Raw genomic sequence first — 19,410 nt, forward strand, 5'->3', positions numbered from 1 at the left:
TTGCGCATATCGTTTCTTGATATAAATTATGTTATTTGATCATTAATGTAACAAAATAATACGCATATTAGATACATATATTTTATTTTAATAATTTGGTACACACACACAACTTTTTAAATTTGTTTTCATTTTTGAAGTGAATCTTCTTTTTCGGTGTTGTCAAAAAAAATACCGTCACATTTTCGGTTAGGCTCCACGGTTGATTCAAAGAGATTGAAAGACATTAATGACAAAAATAGTAATTATAGTAATAATTACTATTTTTGTAATTTATTTTCTATTTTCTATTTTCTATTTTATTCTATTTAATTTACCAATTGGATTATAATTAATGAAATTCTGTAATAATCTTAGTAGTGCTAAGGTGAAATGAAATAATTGTATTATTCATTTATATGATAATAAAATCCTTTTGTTTAACTTTATTCAAAAAAAATATGTAAAGTTGCATATAGTAGATCATTTTTCGAAAAATAAGGTCATATGAGAAGAGGGTGCCCTAAAAAAAATTGGATAGAAGATATAGGATAGAGATCTTTGGAAAAAGCTGAGGAGGATCAATGGCACTGAAGGAAAATTGTATACAATAAATGTTAACTAACTCAACATATAGTTAAACAAAATGAATCATATATCATATATATATATATATATATATATATATATATACGTTTATTTATTTGTAAATAAGGTACGAATTTAAATAAAAAAATAATACTTTCATTAAGCTTGAAAGTATTTTATCTCATTATTTTCTCGCATGAATCTTTACAGTTTGAACTTATTCGAGAAGCTTTATGAGATAAGCATCTACGAATCAGTTCTTTCAATAGAATTTAGAGCACTCAAAGGACCAAGATCGTGGTAATTGCAGATTCAGTTAGGTCATGTGTTCGTGACCTACTTTCCTATGTAGAGCGATGCGTATGCTGTCAATAAGTGCTCTTTATGCGTTCAAAAGTTAAATGAGGACACTAGGATACTATTACTGTAATAGAAAACTTCCGAGACTAATTTCTACGAATTCCGGTAATAATTTCAACCGTAGCATAATAGGCCTACGAAGACTTGACTACGACGTACAAGCTTTGTTACGAACGTTACAATTATGATGTGAGATCTTCACTGCTATACAAACAGCAGTAATATTTTTTATAGTAACATAATGAAATGTGTTCAATTAAAGGGATTTTAGAAACTAAGCCGGAATTATTTCAGTAATATAAATGGTCATTTTCTTTCTTTCAGTGCTTTTATTTCATTCAGTGCTTTTCGATCCGCAAAAAGTCTGTATAAAACTTAAAATTCTTTATCGAATATTGTGTACCAAGTATCTTGCCAACTATGCCAGACGCGGTCATAATTATGAATCTTACCATTAAATATGTGGACATATATGCTAGCGGGGACCGCATTATTGGGCACACAAGTGTAGTTGCCCGCATGCGACACACTTGCAGCTGGAATGAGAAGATCTGATAGGCGCTGCTCTGTATCTGTCGTGACGTTGATGCCCCGTTCTGCGTCGTAGTTTATCATTCTGCTGTTGTGGTACCTGAAATGAAAGTATTACTTATATGATATTTCTTTCTATTTTTTATATAGAAGTAATACTATAGACACTTAGATTGCAAGACCGATTGCAAGTGCGTTGCCAGCCCTTTAAGAATTCCTTTTTTATAGAACAGGGTGCAAACTGGCAAGAGGCTCACCTGATGCTAATTGATAATAAACTGGCGCCCATATAATCTTGCGCTCGCGAGTACGTCGCCAGCCTTTTAATTTTCTTGATTAAATAAATAACTTATATTATTTTCATTCATTGTATTATAAAAATAATAAAAAGAGTTTATTGTTACTACTCGATAAATAAAATTTATAGTAAATGTGACTAAAACGGTTAACCCTCCGACTAAATAAATAATAGGAATGACAGGGCCAAACTAAATCTAATTTAATCCCAGCTTAGGAATGACAATAACTTTTAACCTTCCAAAGGACAGTTTATCCATTTGTCTTAATGGAAAGTTTCACATAGCAACAAATCTTTTTTTGTGATTCAGCTAAAACAGGTTTTGTATGAAGTTTAGTGTTATTACTAAAACAAATGTGTTAGTTTGTTGCGTTTAGATTTATTAGACAAACCTACAAAGCTACATGGTTTTTTGCAAATTGACATTTGCTATATATTCGAATATAGCATTAACAGGGTAGATTAAACTAAAATACTGAGTTACGAGACAGTTACACTACTATTATTATTATTATCTAGAGAGATATAGTGTGGGCCCGGGTATCCGAAGGATTGATCCAGGATGCTCCTTTACATCGATAAAATACTCGTTCGACTGTCGCGTGTCATTATAATAAAGAAACGAATCCAACAAACGATCAGACTAAGTCTAGCACTTACTATCACCAGCTGGTATACTTTAATAATGCTAAAAAGCGGTACGGTATGCGATATAATATTAGTGCGCTCGCGTCAGGGGTTAATTTCCAATTCATTCTTGCGCCATTACGCCGGAACACCACCTACCATTTCCGGTTCGTGTGTCAAAGTCTAAATCGACAATTGTCATTATTCTTTAACTGACTCCGTTTTAGCACAAACAAAAACTGCAGCAGCCTAATAATTTTATTTGCAAATTTCGGAAATTCGAAGAAATTATTCAACCTGTTTTCAAATTGGGTGCACTAATTACACTTTTCGCAAACTTACTACCGTCATTACATCATCTTACATTGTTTTTCAATAACCAAACACACTAAAACAGAGATATATATTATATACATTTTAGGTATATAATATATGCAATAGTAAAACGCAATTCGATGAAAAACGATATATATATATATATATATATATATATATATATATATATATATATCGTATCGATATATACGGAATAACTTAAAGATACGTCTTGAGTGAAATTAATACAGACTGTTAGTAGTGACACTATTTTAAAATTTATTTAGTAGATTAAGTTTGTTATAAATTATTTATTAGACTTAAGTTAGGCGAAATCGTTATATTAAATTGTGTCTTTGTGCCGAAAAAAATATATAAAAAAACTTAAAACATTTATAAAAAAGAACTTTGACCAAGAAAGATTCTATAAACTACGTCAGCAAAATCTTGCTCATCAATCTCTTCTATCTATAATATTTTTTCAAATTCAACAACCCATTCAACCCAAGAGACTTTTGCTAATTGGATATTCAGTATTTTTATTATTTCGTTAAAGATTTCATTCTCGGACAAAAACGTATAAAATCCAATAATGAGCTGTGATCAGCAGTTGAAAGCAGGTGCATTTTAAATTTAGAATTCCGAATGGAAAATATATAGGATGAATATACGAATATTTCAAATTCAATATGTTTCTTACTGATACTAACTACAAAAACAATACGCTATTTGCTACTACATAACATCATCTCAATTAGAATTAAATGCTCACTTCTAGAAAAAATGCCGTTCCATGTTCCTGCCAACCAGACTTATAATAGTGCTTTGTTTCATATTCCTCACATGAACACTAACTATGCAAAAAACTCAGTTTTGTATCGTGCAGCCCGGACATACAACGACCAATATTTAAGCCTTGACTTGTTTATGTATATGGTTAAAAAGAGTATTAGGAATATCGATAGCGCAAAATCACCTGCATCATGAGCATACCCCACATACACAGCTTCACGTACATACCCACACTTTTACACCATCACACAATACAGACAAATTAGATATCACTTAGTTAAATGTATTGAATCATTTTTATTGTTTGTTCCCTTTGGAAACATTTTTTAGGTAAATATTAAGTATTGCGTCTCTGGCTATATTTTTACGAAATAAATAAAGAAATGCTTTATGGCAAATGAAAATGTAGATGAAATATGTTCATATGGTCCTGAACAAAATATCTGTTAGTCTTGTTTAGATTTTACTTGATTTACAAAACACCATGTGACACAGAAGCCTAATAAATGTATGAGTAAAATCATTATAAATGATTATAGTCTTGCTTTTATGACATAAAATGTCAGGTTAAGTGCACAAGGCAATTCTCATTCCATTTATAGATTAGTGATTTCGAATATAAGCTAGCTAAAGAAGGAGGTTTTTGTTCAAAATGTATACAGAGTATAAAAACAATTAAATTCAAATGTAATTTAAGGCCTTTCGCAATAATTATTCTTAAAATTAAAACAATATATCACTGTTTTTTTGTTCACGACTTTTTTATTTCAAGATATTCAAATATAGTTCATGTTTTAATTTGAAAACGAGGGAGGAAAAGTGACGATTCACCTGATTCTGCTGGCTTTTTAACACTCTATGAGGTGCGGGAATTCACAGATCTTTAAATCATTAATAGATTTTTTGTGAGGAGCATTCTGTGCCTCGTGGGTTTTTGGGTCTAAGACAGGCTGACCTCAGTTGTGAATTACGTTGCTTGGTACCAGAAAAAAAATCACCTCTACCTAGATCGGGATGGTCTTTGGATCCTTTCGCATATATATTAATGAAAAATTAATTGTTAAACATTTACAAAAACACAAACTGTATGTACGGCTTGTGACTGTAGATCTGACGCTAATTACGATCCATATTTTAAATCTGAGTCTTATATAAATTAATATAATTAAAATTTAACGAAAGCCGGAAAACGATACAGCAAAACCTGAGGTTTTGATGTTGCAGGTAGGTCGTACCGCACGCTCGTTTGAAATTTGTATTACGTTTTACCATTTTAACAAGGCGAGCTTTCCCGTGGTAATAGTGTAATTACCAGGAAAACATGTTCACATTTCTAAGAAGCAATATTATTAAACAATTTCCAGTTTATTGTACTCGGAGGAACTACTTTAATATTTATAGGGGAAAATAACGTACAACATATAAAAGATTAAATTTTCTCTATATACATGATATATCGCGTTATTTACGAGTACGAGCTCCACCGTAGCACCAGTGCTGCAGAAACGGCTCAAAGGATTAATTATGTGTATGGTTGCGGTGTAAAAGAAAACACAGTGCGTTTTTTGTTAGCAATGGCTGAACCCAGCCGAACCAGCCAAATCGTTCCCCAATCGAGAATTGACTCGGAAAAAGTTTCTTGTGAACGTTTGGTGGACTAATGCCGGACATTCACGATAACTTTCTTAAGTCTTGCCAGACGATTACAGTAGATGCCTATTGTCAACAACTGCAAACCATGATGAAAAAGCAAGCTGCTCAACAATCAAGTCTGGTCAATTGCCACTGCTGCTTCACCACTACGCTAGACCACACAGTTCACCACAGACTGCTACCAAATTAGAGGAGCTCCAATTGGAATGTCTAAGAAATCCTCCGTATTTCCCGGACCTTTCTATAAAAAGATTACTATTTCTTTCAAAATTTAGATAACCTCTTGCGAGGTATAAAGTTCAACTCCGATGGGGCAGACGAAGCCTTTAAATTGTTTATGTTTTTTTTAGATGCTTATAATAAGGAAAAAGTGCATATATAGCAATGATACCTACATAGTTGAATTAAATATATTATATTTAAAATAAATATACTTTTTATTCCTCCCATAAAAAAAACACCAATTTCTTATACCTAGGTCTTAATATAACCAGAGTGTGTGCTCTTTAAAATCTTTACATTAAGTATTCTTGACTGCCGTGTGCCGTCTTTATCTATTGTGATACTTTGGTAAAACTGAAAATGTTTAGAACTGGCCAGTTAGAAACATTGCTAATAAAAAAAAATTAATTTTAATTTTAGAACTTTTTGGTAACCTAATCTACCAAAAATAAAACCTAAAATTTATTTGTCATTTGTTTTTTTGAATTAGCGGCAATTCTAAAACTCTTGTTACACGTGAAAATGAACCTAACCCGAGAAAATTTTCGGTCAATGATTTATTATGACTTTCATTGTTTGAATACTTAACAACAAAGTCATGATAGGCTGCGATTAGTATTTTTAATAAAGCCCCATCTCGTGCAACTATTTACAATTGGTTTAACAAGTTTAAGCGTGGACGTCTCAATGATGATCGGGGTGAGGTACGTCCTTTAACAGCGACTACTGAAGATAACATCAGTGCTGTGCGACGCATGATAGAGGAAGATAAGAGAGTGATCTATCAGCAGATTCGGGCAAGCCTAGGCATTGGTGTGAGTCAAGTTAAAAAAATATTACACGAACATTTAAGCGCCGGGAAGCTTTGTACCAGATAGTTTGAAAGAAAGTTGTATTATCTGTATTTATTTCGACTTCGAGTTAATATGGACTAAAAGATGACGGGTTTTTGCAGAAATCAGCTGTGATACTTTTTGACATTCATCACCTTTTGTTTTCAGTCACCATGACCACACACGCTGTAAATGAATGACGCTGAATGCACGCGAAACGAAAAAAAATATGTAAAATAATTAAAAGTTTATAATAATATATAGCTTCAATCCGGTAAAAAAGTGTTTTCTTTCTATGTGTAAAAGCTATGTTAACAAAAGACAGTACCAGATGGTTTCCCCATACTTTAACCGCCGACCAGAAACACCTTCGTATGGACTGGTACGTATTTGACTATAACAGATGTCGAGATAATGAGTCATCCGCCATACAGTCCTGACTTGGCGCCCTGCGACTTTCATTTGTTCCCAAAAACTAAAGATCGCTCTACGAGCCCTGAAGTTGCGGTGAAATCGTACTAAAATGCCATAGAAGAGACCCCTGAGGATGAAACCCACTGTCTTTCTCAGTGGTTCCATTGAATGCGACGATGTGTAGAAAGGAAGGGAGGCAACTTTCTACATTAAGCCGTTTTTCATTTTCTAAACATTTTCAGTGTTACCTAGGTATAAAAAAGGAACACCTAAACATTTTCGAACAATTATTATAACAAACTCAACCTTATTGGTGAACATTATATTATTTGTGATGATTAAAGATGCATTATACCTATTTACAAGGTTGACTATTACCAGGGAATGAAAAAGAGGTCGTTCTCTTGCATGGTAAGTTGTCGATCTTAAAGAAGTTGGATGTATTGAGAGAAAATGCTCAAGATAGAGAGTGATGGAGCCAGTTGGAGGAAGCATATACTCTATAGGAGGTCCTTAAAAATCTGTATACAATTTTAAGTGTGTGTATCTTTTGTTAAGATGGACGAATGTTTTAGCAAAAAATGAGGCTTAATTATTATTATTATACATACATTAAATTTTACAGTTTTACAAGAAATCATTAGTTAGTATTAGTTCGATAAAATATATCTTTACGTAATGATTACGTAAATAAAAATAATATCTACTTATACCACTTCAAAAAAATTACAAACAACTTTTTAATAGTTCAACAGTACTCCACTTAAAAATGTATCCAGCAAAACAATTTACTATGAGCGTCGAACCGCAAAATGGTGAACTAAAATTTTACGGAAAAAATAAAGTTTTACGGCCACTCTCCGTGAGGGCTGTGTGCGTTTTATTTTCATTTTCGCGGTGAAATTTGTTTTATGTAAGAACTGGATATGTATGACGGTCGTAATGAATTTTTTACAGGTTATAATATACGGATGTTGAGCAGAATTGGCCAAGTAGATTCAGCGTGCGACTCATCTATTCCCGGCTGTGCCCCAATGGACTTTCTGTCTTTGTGCGCATTAACACTCGCTCGTACGGTAAAGGAAAACAAGAAGAAAAAATTGTCTGTTACGAATGATCAAGGAACAGATACAAAAATCTAAAAGGTTGTAGCGTAGGTTTAAACAACAAACAAGTTTAAATATCATTCATTATTAATCTATAGATCCAGACATGACTTTTATTAAACGAAAAATAAAATAGTCAAATTTGTACGATAAGTGAAATTTAGTACACTTGCGTGTCAAACTTATAATTTATAGGATAATCATTGCAGTAGGAAAGATCTTAACATAAATGATTTGCTTTATAACGGTTAGCTGTTGTAAGAAAACGTGTACTAAAAAACCAGTGGCATTACAACCTTCGGTATTAGCCTAAGTTGGCCGATCTTCACTCTACGAGCGAGTGTTAAGTTGTTCACAAAGAAAGATCCATTGTTACACAGCCGTAATTCAAACGCACGAACCTTGAGGTTGAGAGCCGTGCTAGCCACAAGGCCAATACAGTTGGAATACTTACGGTTTAAGCGTTACATAACTACTCATTTTATTATGACCTGTAGTAGATTTAGTCTCGTAAAAAGAGGTTTATTTATAAATTCTTACCAAAATACAAAGGCTGGTGCTTCTGTAGTTTGTACAACGGAGCACTGAAGCCTTAAAGTTGAACCAGGCTTGAGATACTTCTCCGTTGGCCCAGAAATTTGAGCGCGGGCCTCTGAAAAGTATTCATTTGTTAATATTTGGAGAAACTTATTGATTTCATTTTGGTAAATAATTATCAAATAAAAAATTATTCTAATATGTGTAGGCAAACTAAAATTATCCATTTAATGAATAATTTTGTTAGGATATATAAATAATTTGAATAATTTTCCTGTTTGTGAGACTGTTTTTTCTGCAACTTAATAAACATACATACATGTCTTATACATATGTTACTTGATTTTTTAATAAACCTTTTAATGGTTTAAAAAAAGTTAATACATATAAATATTTATTTAATGTTATCCTCTGCAGTTTAACACTATTGCCATAGAAGAAACAAACTCAAATCTTCCGATAACAAACAATGGACAATTCTACTTTAATGAATTCGTTCAGTGGTAAACTGATAAGTCAGTCTTTTCGCAACATCATTAAGTGTCTTTTTATGTAATAGGAGGCAAACAGGCAGGAGATTGATGCCCGTGATGGACACATTGCCAGAAATCTCGCAAGTGTGTTGTCGTGCTTATAAGAATTTGTACGCTCTTTTCTTGAAGGACCCTAAGTCGAATTGGTTTGGACGTTCGTTTGTGGAACAATGGACGTCTAGGTGATACAGATGGTATTTTGTATTCTGCCTTGATCTCCGATAATGAAACTGAGCTGCAGGTAGTAGGCCGAACAATTCATCTGAGCACTCCATGGTAAATGCGGTAGAAGATACTGAGAGACCCCACATCTTTACGCAACGCCAAGGAAACAAGCCGCGCGGCTAGTGACTGGTCGTTGACGATTCGAATCTGTCGGAAAATAGTGTTAGCGGTAGTTGATCTAGTTCTGAGGGTAGGAAATTAAACACTTCAATGATGACTTAATTCACTATAATTTACTAAGAAAAACCCCGTGTGCATGTATCACAACCTCTTTTATAATCACAACTCCCTCCTCCGACTCGACCATCCCACTTCGCGGAGATCGGATCTTGGTCGAGTCAATTCGTAACATTTCGTAAACAACCGAACGAGTCAATTCGTAACATTTCGTAAACAACCGAACGAGTCAAATGAATAACTATTGCACATGCGCACTTGTAATGTTTATGAATATGTTTCATAAAAATGTTTAGAATTTAATTGAATACATATAAGAAGCTAACAATAGTTTAAATATAAATTTGTGTCATGGAGACATAATAAAGGTAAATACAGTTTACATGTTAAAAGGAAGAGATTAGCTGCCCACAATACAGGGAATCAGCCTGCAATAGCTGCTGTTTCCCATGCCTAGTCTGGTTATTGCAGCCTCAATCTCTATTATAAATCTGCTTATATATGCATTCTAAAGAATAGTTAAGACGAACACCAGTACGGTATAAAAATTGATGAATAGTTCAAAGTTCACTAGTTATGTCACCATCAATACATGACACATGGTAAGCCGACCCGAAACATTTTTTGCGAGATAGAATTGAATTGAGTCGTCAGTAACTGAAGGCTATTTTCAACTTTGACATACTGTCCTTCGAATATGAACCTACACCAATTTCTGTTTGCAGTTAATCGTTTTCTTTTATTGCAATTGAATTCTGATGCCTATAACGCATTTTCATTTTCATGCAATTCATGGATTATGTGTATTTTTAATTTAATGTGTCCTTGAACTGTTTACATATGTTTAAATTGCTTTGCCTCGTTCCATTGGTTTTGTCTAAATAACTATCTTATGTATTTTTGCAATATTGCGCTTATCTTATCTAATAATTTTTTCTCAAGTCAAACTTCTTTATCGGCGTTGTAAAAAAATACCGTCACATTTTCCGTTACGCGCCATATTTTTCTTGTCCTTATCATGATTGATTCGAAAAGATTCGAAGCCATTAATAACAAAAATATATAATAACGATAACAATGATACTAATAATTCTATTACAATGAATGAAATTCTGTAATAATCTTAGTAGTAATAAGGTAAAATGAAATAATTGTATTATTTGTATTTATGTCTATGACAATAAAAGCTTTTTGTTAAACTTTATTTAACCAATTTCTGTAAAGTTGCATATAGTAGATCATTTTTCGAAAAATAAAATCATAAAAAGTTTCACTTCTTACGTGTGTACACTAGTACACGCGCACATTTTTTTTTCTTAGAGTGGTTGCCTGGATGAGACCGTTCAAAAGAGATAAGACTGCCAGTTGCCCCCTTTTTTATATAATTATTCATACTTGCAACGAAGTTTTAATATATAAATGTTTATAACCTGTACGGCGTATGAACGTATCGTCTTGTTAAGGCGAAACTAGTAATGCCTTTTATATTCTCCTGTCTGTATTTACATTCCTACATTTTATTGATGTATGTTTAGTTCTTAATTTAGAAGTTAATTTTATTTCTATGCTTTCATTGACAACTTGTGTATTGGTAGCCTTTGTAGTTATTGGAAAAATATTAATATAAGAATTACGATAGAAGTAATAAGTTATTCAATTATTCATTTGAACTTGTTTTGGTACAATAACATTATAATTTCCTTCGTAACCACACTCTATTTTATTACTACTTTGTGTATTCAAACTTTGCAGTCATTTAATATATTTTCAATAAACTCATATGTGATAAAACTACCAAATACGCCGTATAATACCAACCTTGACCTCTTAACTGCCCTTTGATAATAGACCATCTCTCAAGTTTCTTTGACAAGTGGATAATAACAGGGCCCAACACCAAAGCCGCGTAAAGAACCCTTATAAAATAAAAAATTCAGACCTAAAGCGGAACGACTTAACCCAAAAATAATTAAAAGCCGTGTGAATATAAATTAAACCATTGCTTTAATGTTTTTTGGAGCAAATATTTTTCTAAATTACTGGTACAATTTCAAAGGTCTCCTTTGTGACATTTTCAGCTTATGTTAGTGAATATTTAAGTGTTAGCATTGTTTTAGTATGAGAGTAATTATAGTTTCGTTATTAACCCTTTATGACTTGTGTGGAATTGTTAGTTAAATAGGTTACAAAAAATACAACGGTCTTTGAAGTTGGAAATTATGTCGAATGTATGTTATTGAAATGATAAATACTTACACGTCATATATATGGAATATGGATTAAATGAATCTCTGTTACTTCATAATTATATTTGAACAGACATCCCATCTTCCCATTTGACCTTCCTTTCATAAGAACGCGTTTTAGCCAACACTCACCCATATCTAGATTGAGCATTCTGATAAACGAGCTAGGTCTGGATGTTCGTAGGTGCTCCCCTCTTTCTTTGAAATCGATTTTAGTTTAGTTTTTATTTATTTGAAGTGAAATTTCTTTACCGGCGTTAAAAAAAATACCGTCATATTTTTCGGTTACGTGCCATCTTTTTCTTGTCCCTACCACGGTTGATTCGAAGCCATTAATAACAACAATTAATAATAAACAATGATTGGAATAATTCTATTACAATTAATAAAATTATGTAAAAACTCAATTTAATGTTTAAAAGATTATTTATTTAATAAATCGTATACACGGTGCAATGACAATCAGTGCAAGCCTATTGCACTTCCAAAAAATAGAATACAATAGGAATTTGATTTTAAAATGAATATGCACTCAGCATATATTTTAGTCTGAAACCTACCAATGTTTTCTCAACAGGCATTTCTCAAGCTGTTTGTGAAAAAATATTGTATACTGTACTTGTCATAAACAATAATGAAGCATTACCAACATCTCAAGTACCTCCAAAATCGGCAATTAATGAGATTACTATTAATGGGACCTGCCACTATTCAACATTCAAAGTTGATGAACAATAGCAATGCCAGCAACGTGGAAGTGGTGGGATAAACCTGAAGAATATGATATGAGACATTGAGTTATTGTCTGCTTATAGAGATATAATCTGAAGTGACTTGTGAACTTGTCCTAAATTTCTAAGGTATACAAATAACTTGTATTTATTTAAATGTAATTCATGACTTCATAAATTGTGTAAATTAATTCTATAATATAAATAGATATTTGTATATAAGATCCAGTATTATAGAGACAGGTATTATAAACTTACACCCATATTAATAAAAATCAGTGTAATTGCACTATTTAACAAAACTATTCTTTTCTCTCTTTTTGTCACATTGTGTTAATGTTGTGATCTTAAGAGACAGGTGAGCACTTTAGTTAAAACTGTACAAATACACTGATTTAGTTGTTAATAATTGTAGTAATGGGAATATATTGTATTTATTACATAAAATAATTGTAATTCCAGTGAATTTCTGAAAAAAGTAAGTAATTATATCTCTTTTTTTATACTTGTGTGTGATTGTTGTATTTATTTAACAAGATCCGGCACTACAATTGATGGAGTTTTACTCGGTTACTTAATTTTGTGGAATTTAAACAATATATTTCATATTTCAGTTACCATAAGCCATTAATAAAAAAATATATATATCAACGATAACAATTATAGTAGTCTTTGATGTCTAGTCAATTAATGAAATTCTGTAATAATCTTAGTAGTAATAAGGTAAAATGAAATAATAGTATTATTTGTATTCATATCTATGATAGTAAAACCCTTTTGTTAAACTTTATCTGATTTATCTTTATTTAACCAATTTCTATAAGGTTGCATATAGTAGATCATTTTCCGAATAATAAGTTCATAAAGAAGTTTGCTTGTCACACTTGAAATTGTATTTTAATTTTCTTGTACCAATGTATCAGTGTACCGAGAGTTGGCAAGCTTTTATAAATAAATAAACTACCGCCTGCATGGTCTCCTAGCGAAACCATAATTTAAATTCTTTGTTGGCTTAAGACAATTAATACCAATTCATATTTGTAGATTTATACTCATCATTTTTAAAAATATTAATGATCACATGATACTTCAAACTAACTTATAATGTTCTGATGTCACTCATACACAATTTTAAATACACATGTGTATAAAATTTGTTATATTTATATAATACCCCATGTGTTACATACACGTGGGGTACATATTGAGCTCCGCATGAAACTATTGCATTATGAGCGCACACAATAAATTTACACGATGCCTATATAATTTATTTATTTTTTATTTATTCACACCAGTAACGTAACGAAACGTTTTACAAAAAAAAAAAATACATATATAAAAAACGGCGGGCTTAACGCTAATAAGCATATTTCTTCCAGGCAAGCCTTAATGGAACAATAAAAAAAGAAACACCTACAGCTTGTATGGCATCTTTCGCTACTATTCTTTAATGTACCCAACATTATTTGTCTTAGGAAGGCTGGGGTACAATAAATTGGAAACAAGACGGGGCCTTGGCCAACTATATACTGAAAGTCTTGCGGGGGGTGGAGGGCAACCCAAGTGTTATCCAAGAACTTGGCTTCTTTGTACCTTGTGGATATGTGCAACGAAGGCCATGCTTATTGTTTATGATACAAAAGACCAGAACTGTTGCACAGATCCCCGTTAACAAAGACGTTACGCTTACTTATTGCGTTGGCTGTCTCCAATACTCTCTATATCTTTATTGTGTATAATATGTATTTAATAATATACATTACAAGGTAGGATACTGTATTTATGTAAATAAATAAATAAATGTTATAGAACTAATAACTCCAAATTAATTTAACATCATTTCTGTTGACGTTCACAAGTGTACTTGGTTACTTATATTAATTAAGTTAGTTTGAATTTGAGTCAGTATACAAACCTACTACATCCAAATGCAGAAATATGCTGGTAGGCGGATGAGAAGAAACTTGACACTCGTAGATACCTGCATCACGACTCTGCACGAACCGTACCTTAAGCGTCCAATCCTGAAAACATGACATTATTGAATAATTTGTTCATCTTTGTCTAGAGAATTCTTCTGAACTACAATTGAAATTATCTGTATACATCACAGATTACATATAAAATAAAAAAAAATCAGACTTTTTAATTTTTTATTTGGTGTACCTGATAGATTAATTATACGCTTATAAGCCATAAGGGCGCTCTTGTGAAATCATTAAAGTTTTAATAAATATAATATATTTAAAAAATTACTATGGATACTATGGAGATGCGATTTTGTAATGTAAATTTTTACTTTAATCAAAATAATAATCTTTCTTTTGTAAGGTTTCTAAAATAACGAAAGTTTTTAATTTACCTCTGAATGTTGTAAATGTATTGCTTGAAAACGTTGATCTGAACTGTATGTGGTCAGACCAACTGTCAGCAAGTGGTAGTCTTTTCTTCGTATCCATGATACCTGAAACAAGAAAAATATAGAATTTTTATTACGAATAATAGTAACATCAGTTTTCCTGTTTTAAAGGGTTATATAAAATGTTATTTATCAATGCATATGAGGTTTATTTATTACAAATTTACAATTATTTATGTTGATTATTCTGTACAGCAGGTTAAGAATGGACAGCATAGGATAACAAAACTTTACAAAACAACATCGTGAGGAAACCGGCTTGCCTTATAACAAAAAGTCGATGGCGTGTGTCATGCACAGGAGGCGTATCACCTACTTGCCTGTTAGATTGAAAAATAATCATTAAACATAATATAGAAATCTGAGGACCTAAAAAGGTTGTAGCGCCGCCACTGATTTATTTTTTGTAATAAACTGTGTTTTATGAAAAAAATATAGAATTTTGACATACATATCCGTTTCAAGTCTTTTGAATCTTTCCCTAAGGGGGTTATAATATTTAAGATATAGTAATATATAAAAATCGGGCATTGAACATTAGCGACTTAGATTATCTAACAAGCACAAGGGAAACCATTCGTTAATACTAGTGTTATATCAGCTAAATCTCAGTTAACTTCGAGACATTTACTGTTCTATAAACAAGGATGTAACATATCCTGCACATATTTCTTAATAAACACAACAGTGTACTGCTCTTAGCTGACAAATTGTGCAAAAGAGCGATAATGTTATTTGTGTGTGCACTATGTGTGTGTCACGTGTCTAAGTAAAATACATCATCATCATCGGCCTCTTTATTTGGTCAATTTCTGGATATAGACCTTATACATCTTCCTCCAAGCTCCGACGATGTCGTCAGTTCACCTAGTCTGTCTTTTGTTCTGCCAAAGTCTCCAAGGAGCGAGCGTGTCTATCGGTAGTTGTTGATGTCTGGTTGTTTCGATGTTTGTCATAGCTTTAGTATTGAAAGAGTTGATCTTTAGGCCCACCTTCCTGGCTTAGCTTGCGAATCATGGTAGCCATATCCTCAGGGTAATCGTATAAGGCAATGGTCATCAGCAAATCACATGTTTGCCAAGCTAGTGTAAAGATCAATCAACCTTGTTTTGTAGATAATATATAGTTATTGTATTAAATATTTAACATTCTTAAAATAAGTTCTGGGAAAAAATATATTCATATTAAAACTATTATTACTTTACTTACTAAACAAAGAGAGATCGACGACTGACTGTCCAATATATGGATACGACAGGTATACGACTGAACAAGCTATGGGCATGCAGTTTAAGGAAAATAATGTTCAACATTAGGTTAAAAGGCATCTTTCTGGGATTTGCTGTAAAAGTCATAAAAAAAGTTGTTAATAGAATAGATTGTTTAATCATTCGGGTTAGGAATACCATACGCAAGCTATTAAATACCTCCGACGACTACATAGGCGTTTCATTTAACATATGTCTGTACATATCTACAACAACCGCCACCGAACTTAACTCTAGTAAAATAAATAATTGGTTCTAATAATACCATGTTTAATCTGCCATAACTATTTGAGTGTGTGGTGAATTTTGTAAAAGAAAAATATTTACGTGTGAAATGTCGTCGCAATATAATTTTAGTTACACTGAAATAAAGAAATATGGTACAGAAAATATATTTCATTTAAACTGACGGGGATATTTAACAGGTGACATAAAAAGTCACTGAACTGTAATGTATTCGCATCACGGTACTTTTGTTAGGACACGTTAGATCTATAAAAACTAAATATGGTAGAATAAAAATGGTATGTTAAATTTTGTACTTTATACAAAGATAGCACGAGGAAAAAAGACATTTGCCACGGATTGCGCATTGGGATTGTGTTTAGTATTTAGATAAATAGATAAATGATAACAGTTTTTTTTTTGGTGGTTGATAAAACAATTTGACACAATACATAGACATGCCTATATATTCGACTGCGTGGATTTTATGATGATTTTTTGATAGAACAGGGGGGGCAAATGGGCAGGAGGCTCACCTGACGTTAAGTGATATCGCCGCCCATGGACACTCTCAATGGAGGGCTCGCGAGTGCGTTGCCGGCCTTTTAAGAATTGAGGCGCTGTTTTATTGAAGGAACTGTTTGTTCTGTACGGGATACACTCCATACAGTCTCTTGTAGAGGCAGCAAGTGAATTTATTTTGTACTCGTTCTAACATGAGACTGTATTTAGCCTCATATGGAGCCCACACCATTGCGTTGTACTCCAAGTGACTTCTCACTAGCGCATTGTATAACATTTTAATTGCACTGATATTCGTGAAGCCACAAGCTATTCGTAATATGAACCCCAGATTTCTGTAAGTCTTTTTGGAAAAGATTAGAGGATAGCTAGAGGTTTACTGCCAATTTTGTAAATAGCTTAATTGTATTTTATTTTAGTTTTATGTTACATTTAGTTTAGAATTAGGCCATGGCTGGACCTGTAAATTAATAAATAAATCTAATCCTACATGGTGCGCAAAACCAAGATTCGCATTAAAATATACTTCTGTTGAATTTCATAAGTGTACTTGGTTACCTATATGAGTAAAGTTATTTTTAGTTTGAGTTTAATAGCGGAAAACGGAACATACAATGTATTAAATTTGGTTAGATAATTGTTTTTTAAATATCTATTGAAATAGTATCGTTGTTATTGTTAACATAAACATTTTCTTCATATTTTCAATTATTCGAACACCTAAACAAAAATTGTTTGTGCCTCTGCATTACTGGAGGGTGGCCGTCATCCTAGAGAAGCGTGTCTTGTCCTGCGCCAGATGCCCAAACTATTCTGCCTAACGTCGTGAAGCCTTGATTTTATCCTTCTATAAACAAAACTTGCCGTTGTTTAATGTTAATGAAGTCTAAACATGTATTTTATTATTCCTAACAATATTTAAATCGAAATTACCAAATTTTTAATTACGCTTTTATAAAAACGGCGGTCGTGTCATGGCTAATTAGCGAAATGAGGGTACTTTGAAATTGAGGCCTTTTGTAAATGTTCGGGACGTGTTTTGGTTATTGTTACAAATTATTTAGACATACACAGAAAATTTCGATATAACCTAGAGGAAGATTAGATTGGAGTAAAACGAAAGGAAACTTTTTTATAGATATGAAAGTGCAATATTTTATAATGTTCAAGTTTTTGCAATGAATTTTGGATATCTCCCGATTAGTGATAGTGAGTTGGAGCGGCTATTTTAGTGAGACCCACGTCCCACACTCGAAATGTTAAAATTGAATCTATGGCAGGGGTTAGACGATGAATAAATATCGGGATCCCATATCACGATACCTGTCTCAATATATATTGAATCTACTGGTCGTACTACACTTTCAGTAGGTATTGACTTCAATATTGTCAGGAATCAGAAGATCATTCTTCGGATTAGACGTAATAGTGGATGATAAAAGTAAGGCCAGTAGTGACATAACACAGGTCAAACTGTAACTTACCTTTATGGTAAGGTGAGTTCATTAAAACAATAAATTTGCGTAATCAGTTCTGTACTTTAATTGAAGTGAAACTTCTTTATCGGCGTTGGAAAAAAATTACCGTCACATTTTTGGATTACGCGTCACATTTTTCCATTACGTGCCAACTTTTTCTTGTCCCTACCACGGTTGATTCGATGAGATTCGAAGCCATTAATAACAAAAGTATATAATAACGATAACAATGATAGTAATAAATCTATTACAATTAATGAAATTCTGTAATAATCTTAGTAGTAATAGGGTAAAATGAAATAATTGTATTATTTGTATCCATGTCTTTGAAAATAAAAGCCTTTTGTTAAACTTTCTCTAACTTTATTTTATTTAACTAATTTCTGTAAAGTTGCATATAGTAGATCATTTTTTGAAATTGAGGTCATAAAGAAGTTTCACTTCTTACGTACACATTTTTTTATTTTTTTTATTAGCATAAACACAGAAATACTTTACGTAGATTTATGTTGTAAAAACAGTGATTCAACATCTTAAGGCCTGTATTCACTTTGATTAGTGCGATTGCAAGTGATTAGTAACTGAGGATGATTAGTGCAAGTAGTGTCCAATTCTTGTTTGGTAGCTCTGTTAAGTAAATTCACTTGTCGATAGCTTGATCAGCAAGTTTTGACGAACATCGAGAAGCGCGCTTGTAATTGCAGAAAGTATTAAACACAGTGCTATCTGAAACCGAAGAAGTTTTGGAATTTGAACTGGCAAGACCAAGAAGAGTATGGGTTCAAAAATGGATTTATAGAAGACACATTCATGGCGCAAGCTCTTGAAGGGATTACTTTGGTCTCCGGTTGACCGAAGAGTCCTGATGCCTGTCCAGACGTGTTTTGGCAGGCACGCTGCGAGTTAGGGGGAAGGGAGGGGCTATACAATCACGTTACTACGCAGCTAACTGATCACCTGTACTAATCAGTCGTTGTCCACACTTGTTTTCTCCTAATCACCAGAACTAATCACATGCACCAAACTAAACTGAAGTGAATACAGGGTTTTACTTGAATGCTCATCCATATCAACAGGCACATGCACACAGTCAATAAATATTGACAGATATTGATGGATCACAAAAAACCTAGATTTTATGACAATATGATCAATATTTATTTCCGCCGCGTTTTAACATCAATAAAAGGATCTCAAGGATCACGATATATATTGACTGTATAGTCACAGATAAGACTTAGAGAGAACAATGCAAAAGTCGATGTGTGTTGGATTTAGTCGTACGTGATTTCTGACGCTCCATCTTACGCTAACATATACGTTCCCTC

At 32.6% G+C, this 19,410-nt stretch overlaps 1 protein-coding gene across 1 annotated transcript in view; it reads right to left on the reverse strand.

The window, feature by feature from the left end:
• LOC123711054 overlaps positions 1-19,410 on the reverse strand; it is a 107,029-nt gene that overhangs the window by 3,552 nt on the left and 84,067 nt on the right. Inside the window, exons 4-7 of the mRNA XM_045663452.1 lie at positions 14,533-14,634; positions 14,086-14,194; positions 8,259-8,370; positions 1,380-1,558 (exon numbers count right to left, since the gene is read on the reverse strand). Coding sequence (XP_045519408.1) covers positions 1,380-1,558; positions 8,259-8,370; positions 14,086-14,194; positions 14,533-14,634 — 502 coding nt within the window. The remainder of the gene's footprint in view (positions 1-1,379; positions 1,559-8,258; positions 8,371-14,085; positions 14,195-14,532; positions 14,635-19,410) is intronic.

Source organism: Pieris brassicae, chromosome 6 (genome assembly GCF_905147105.1).
Source record: "Pieris brassicae chromosome 6, ilPieBrab1.1, whole genome shotgun sequence".
Classification (NCBI taxonomy): domain Eukaryota; kingdom Metazoa; phylum Arthropoda; class Insecta; order Lepidoptera; family Pieridae; genus Pieris; species Pieris brassicae.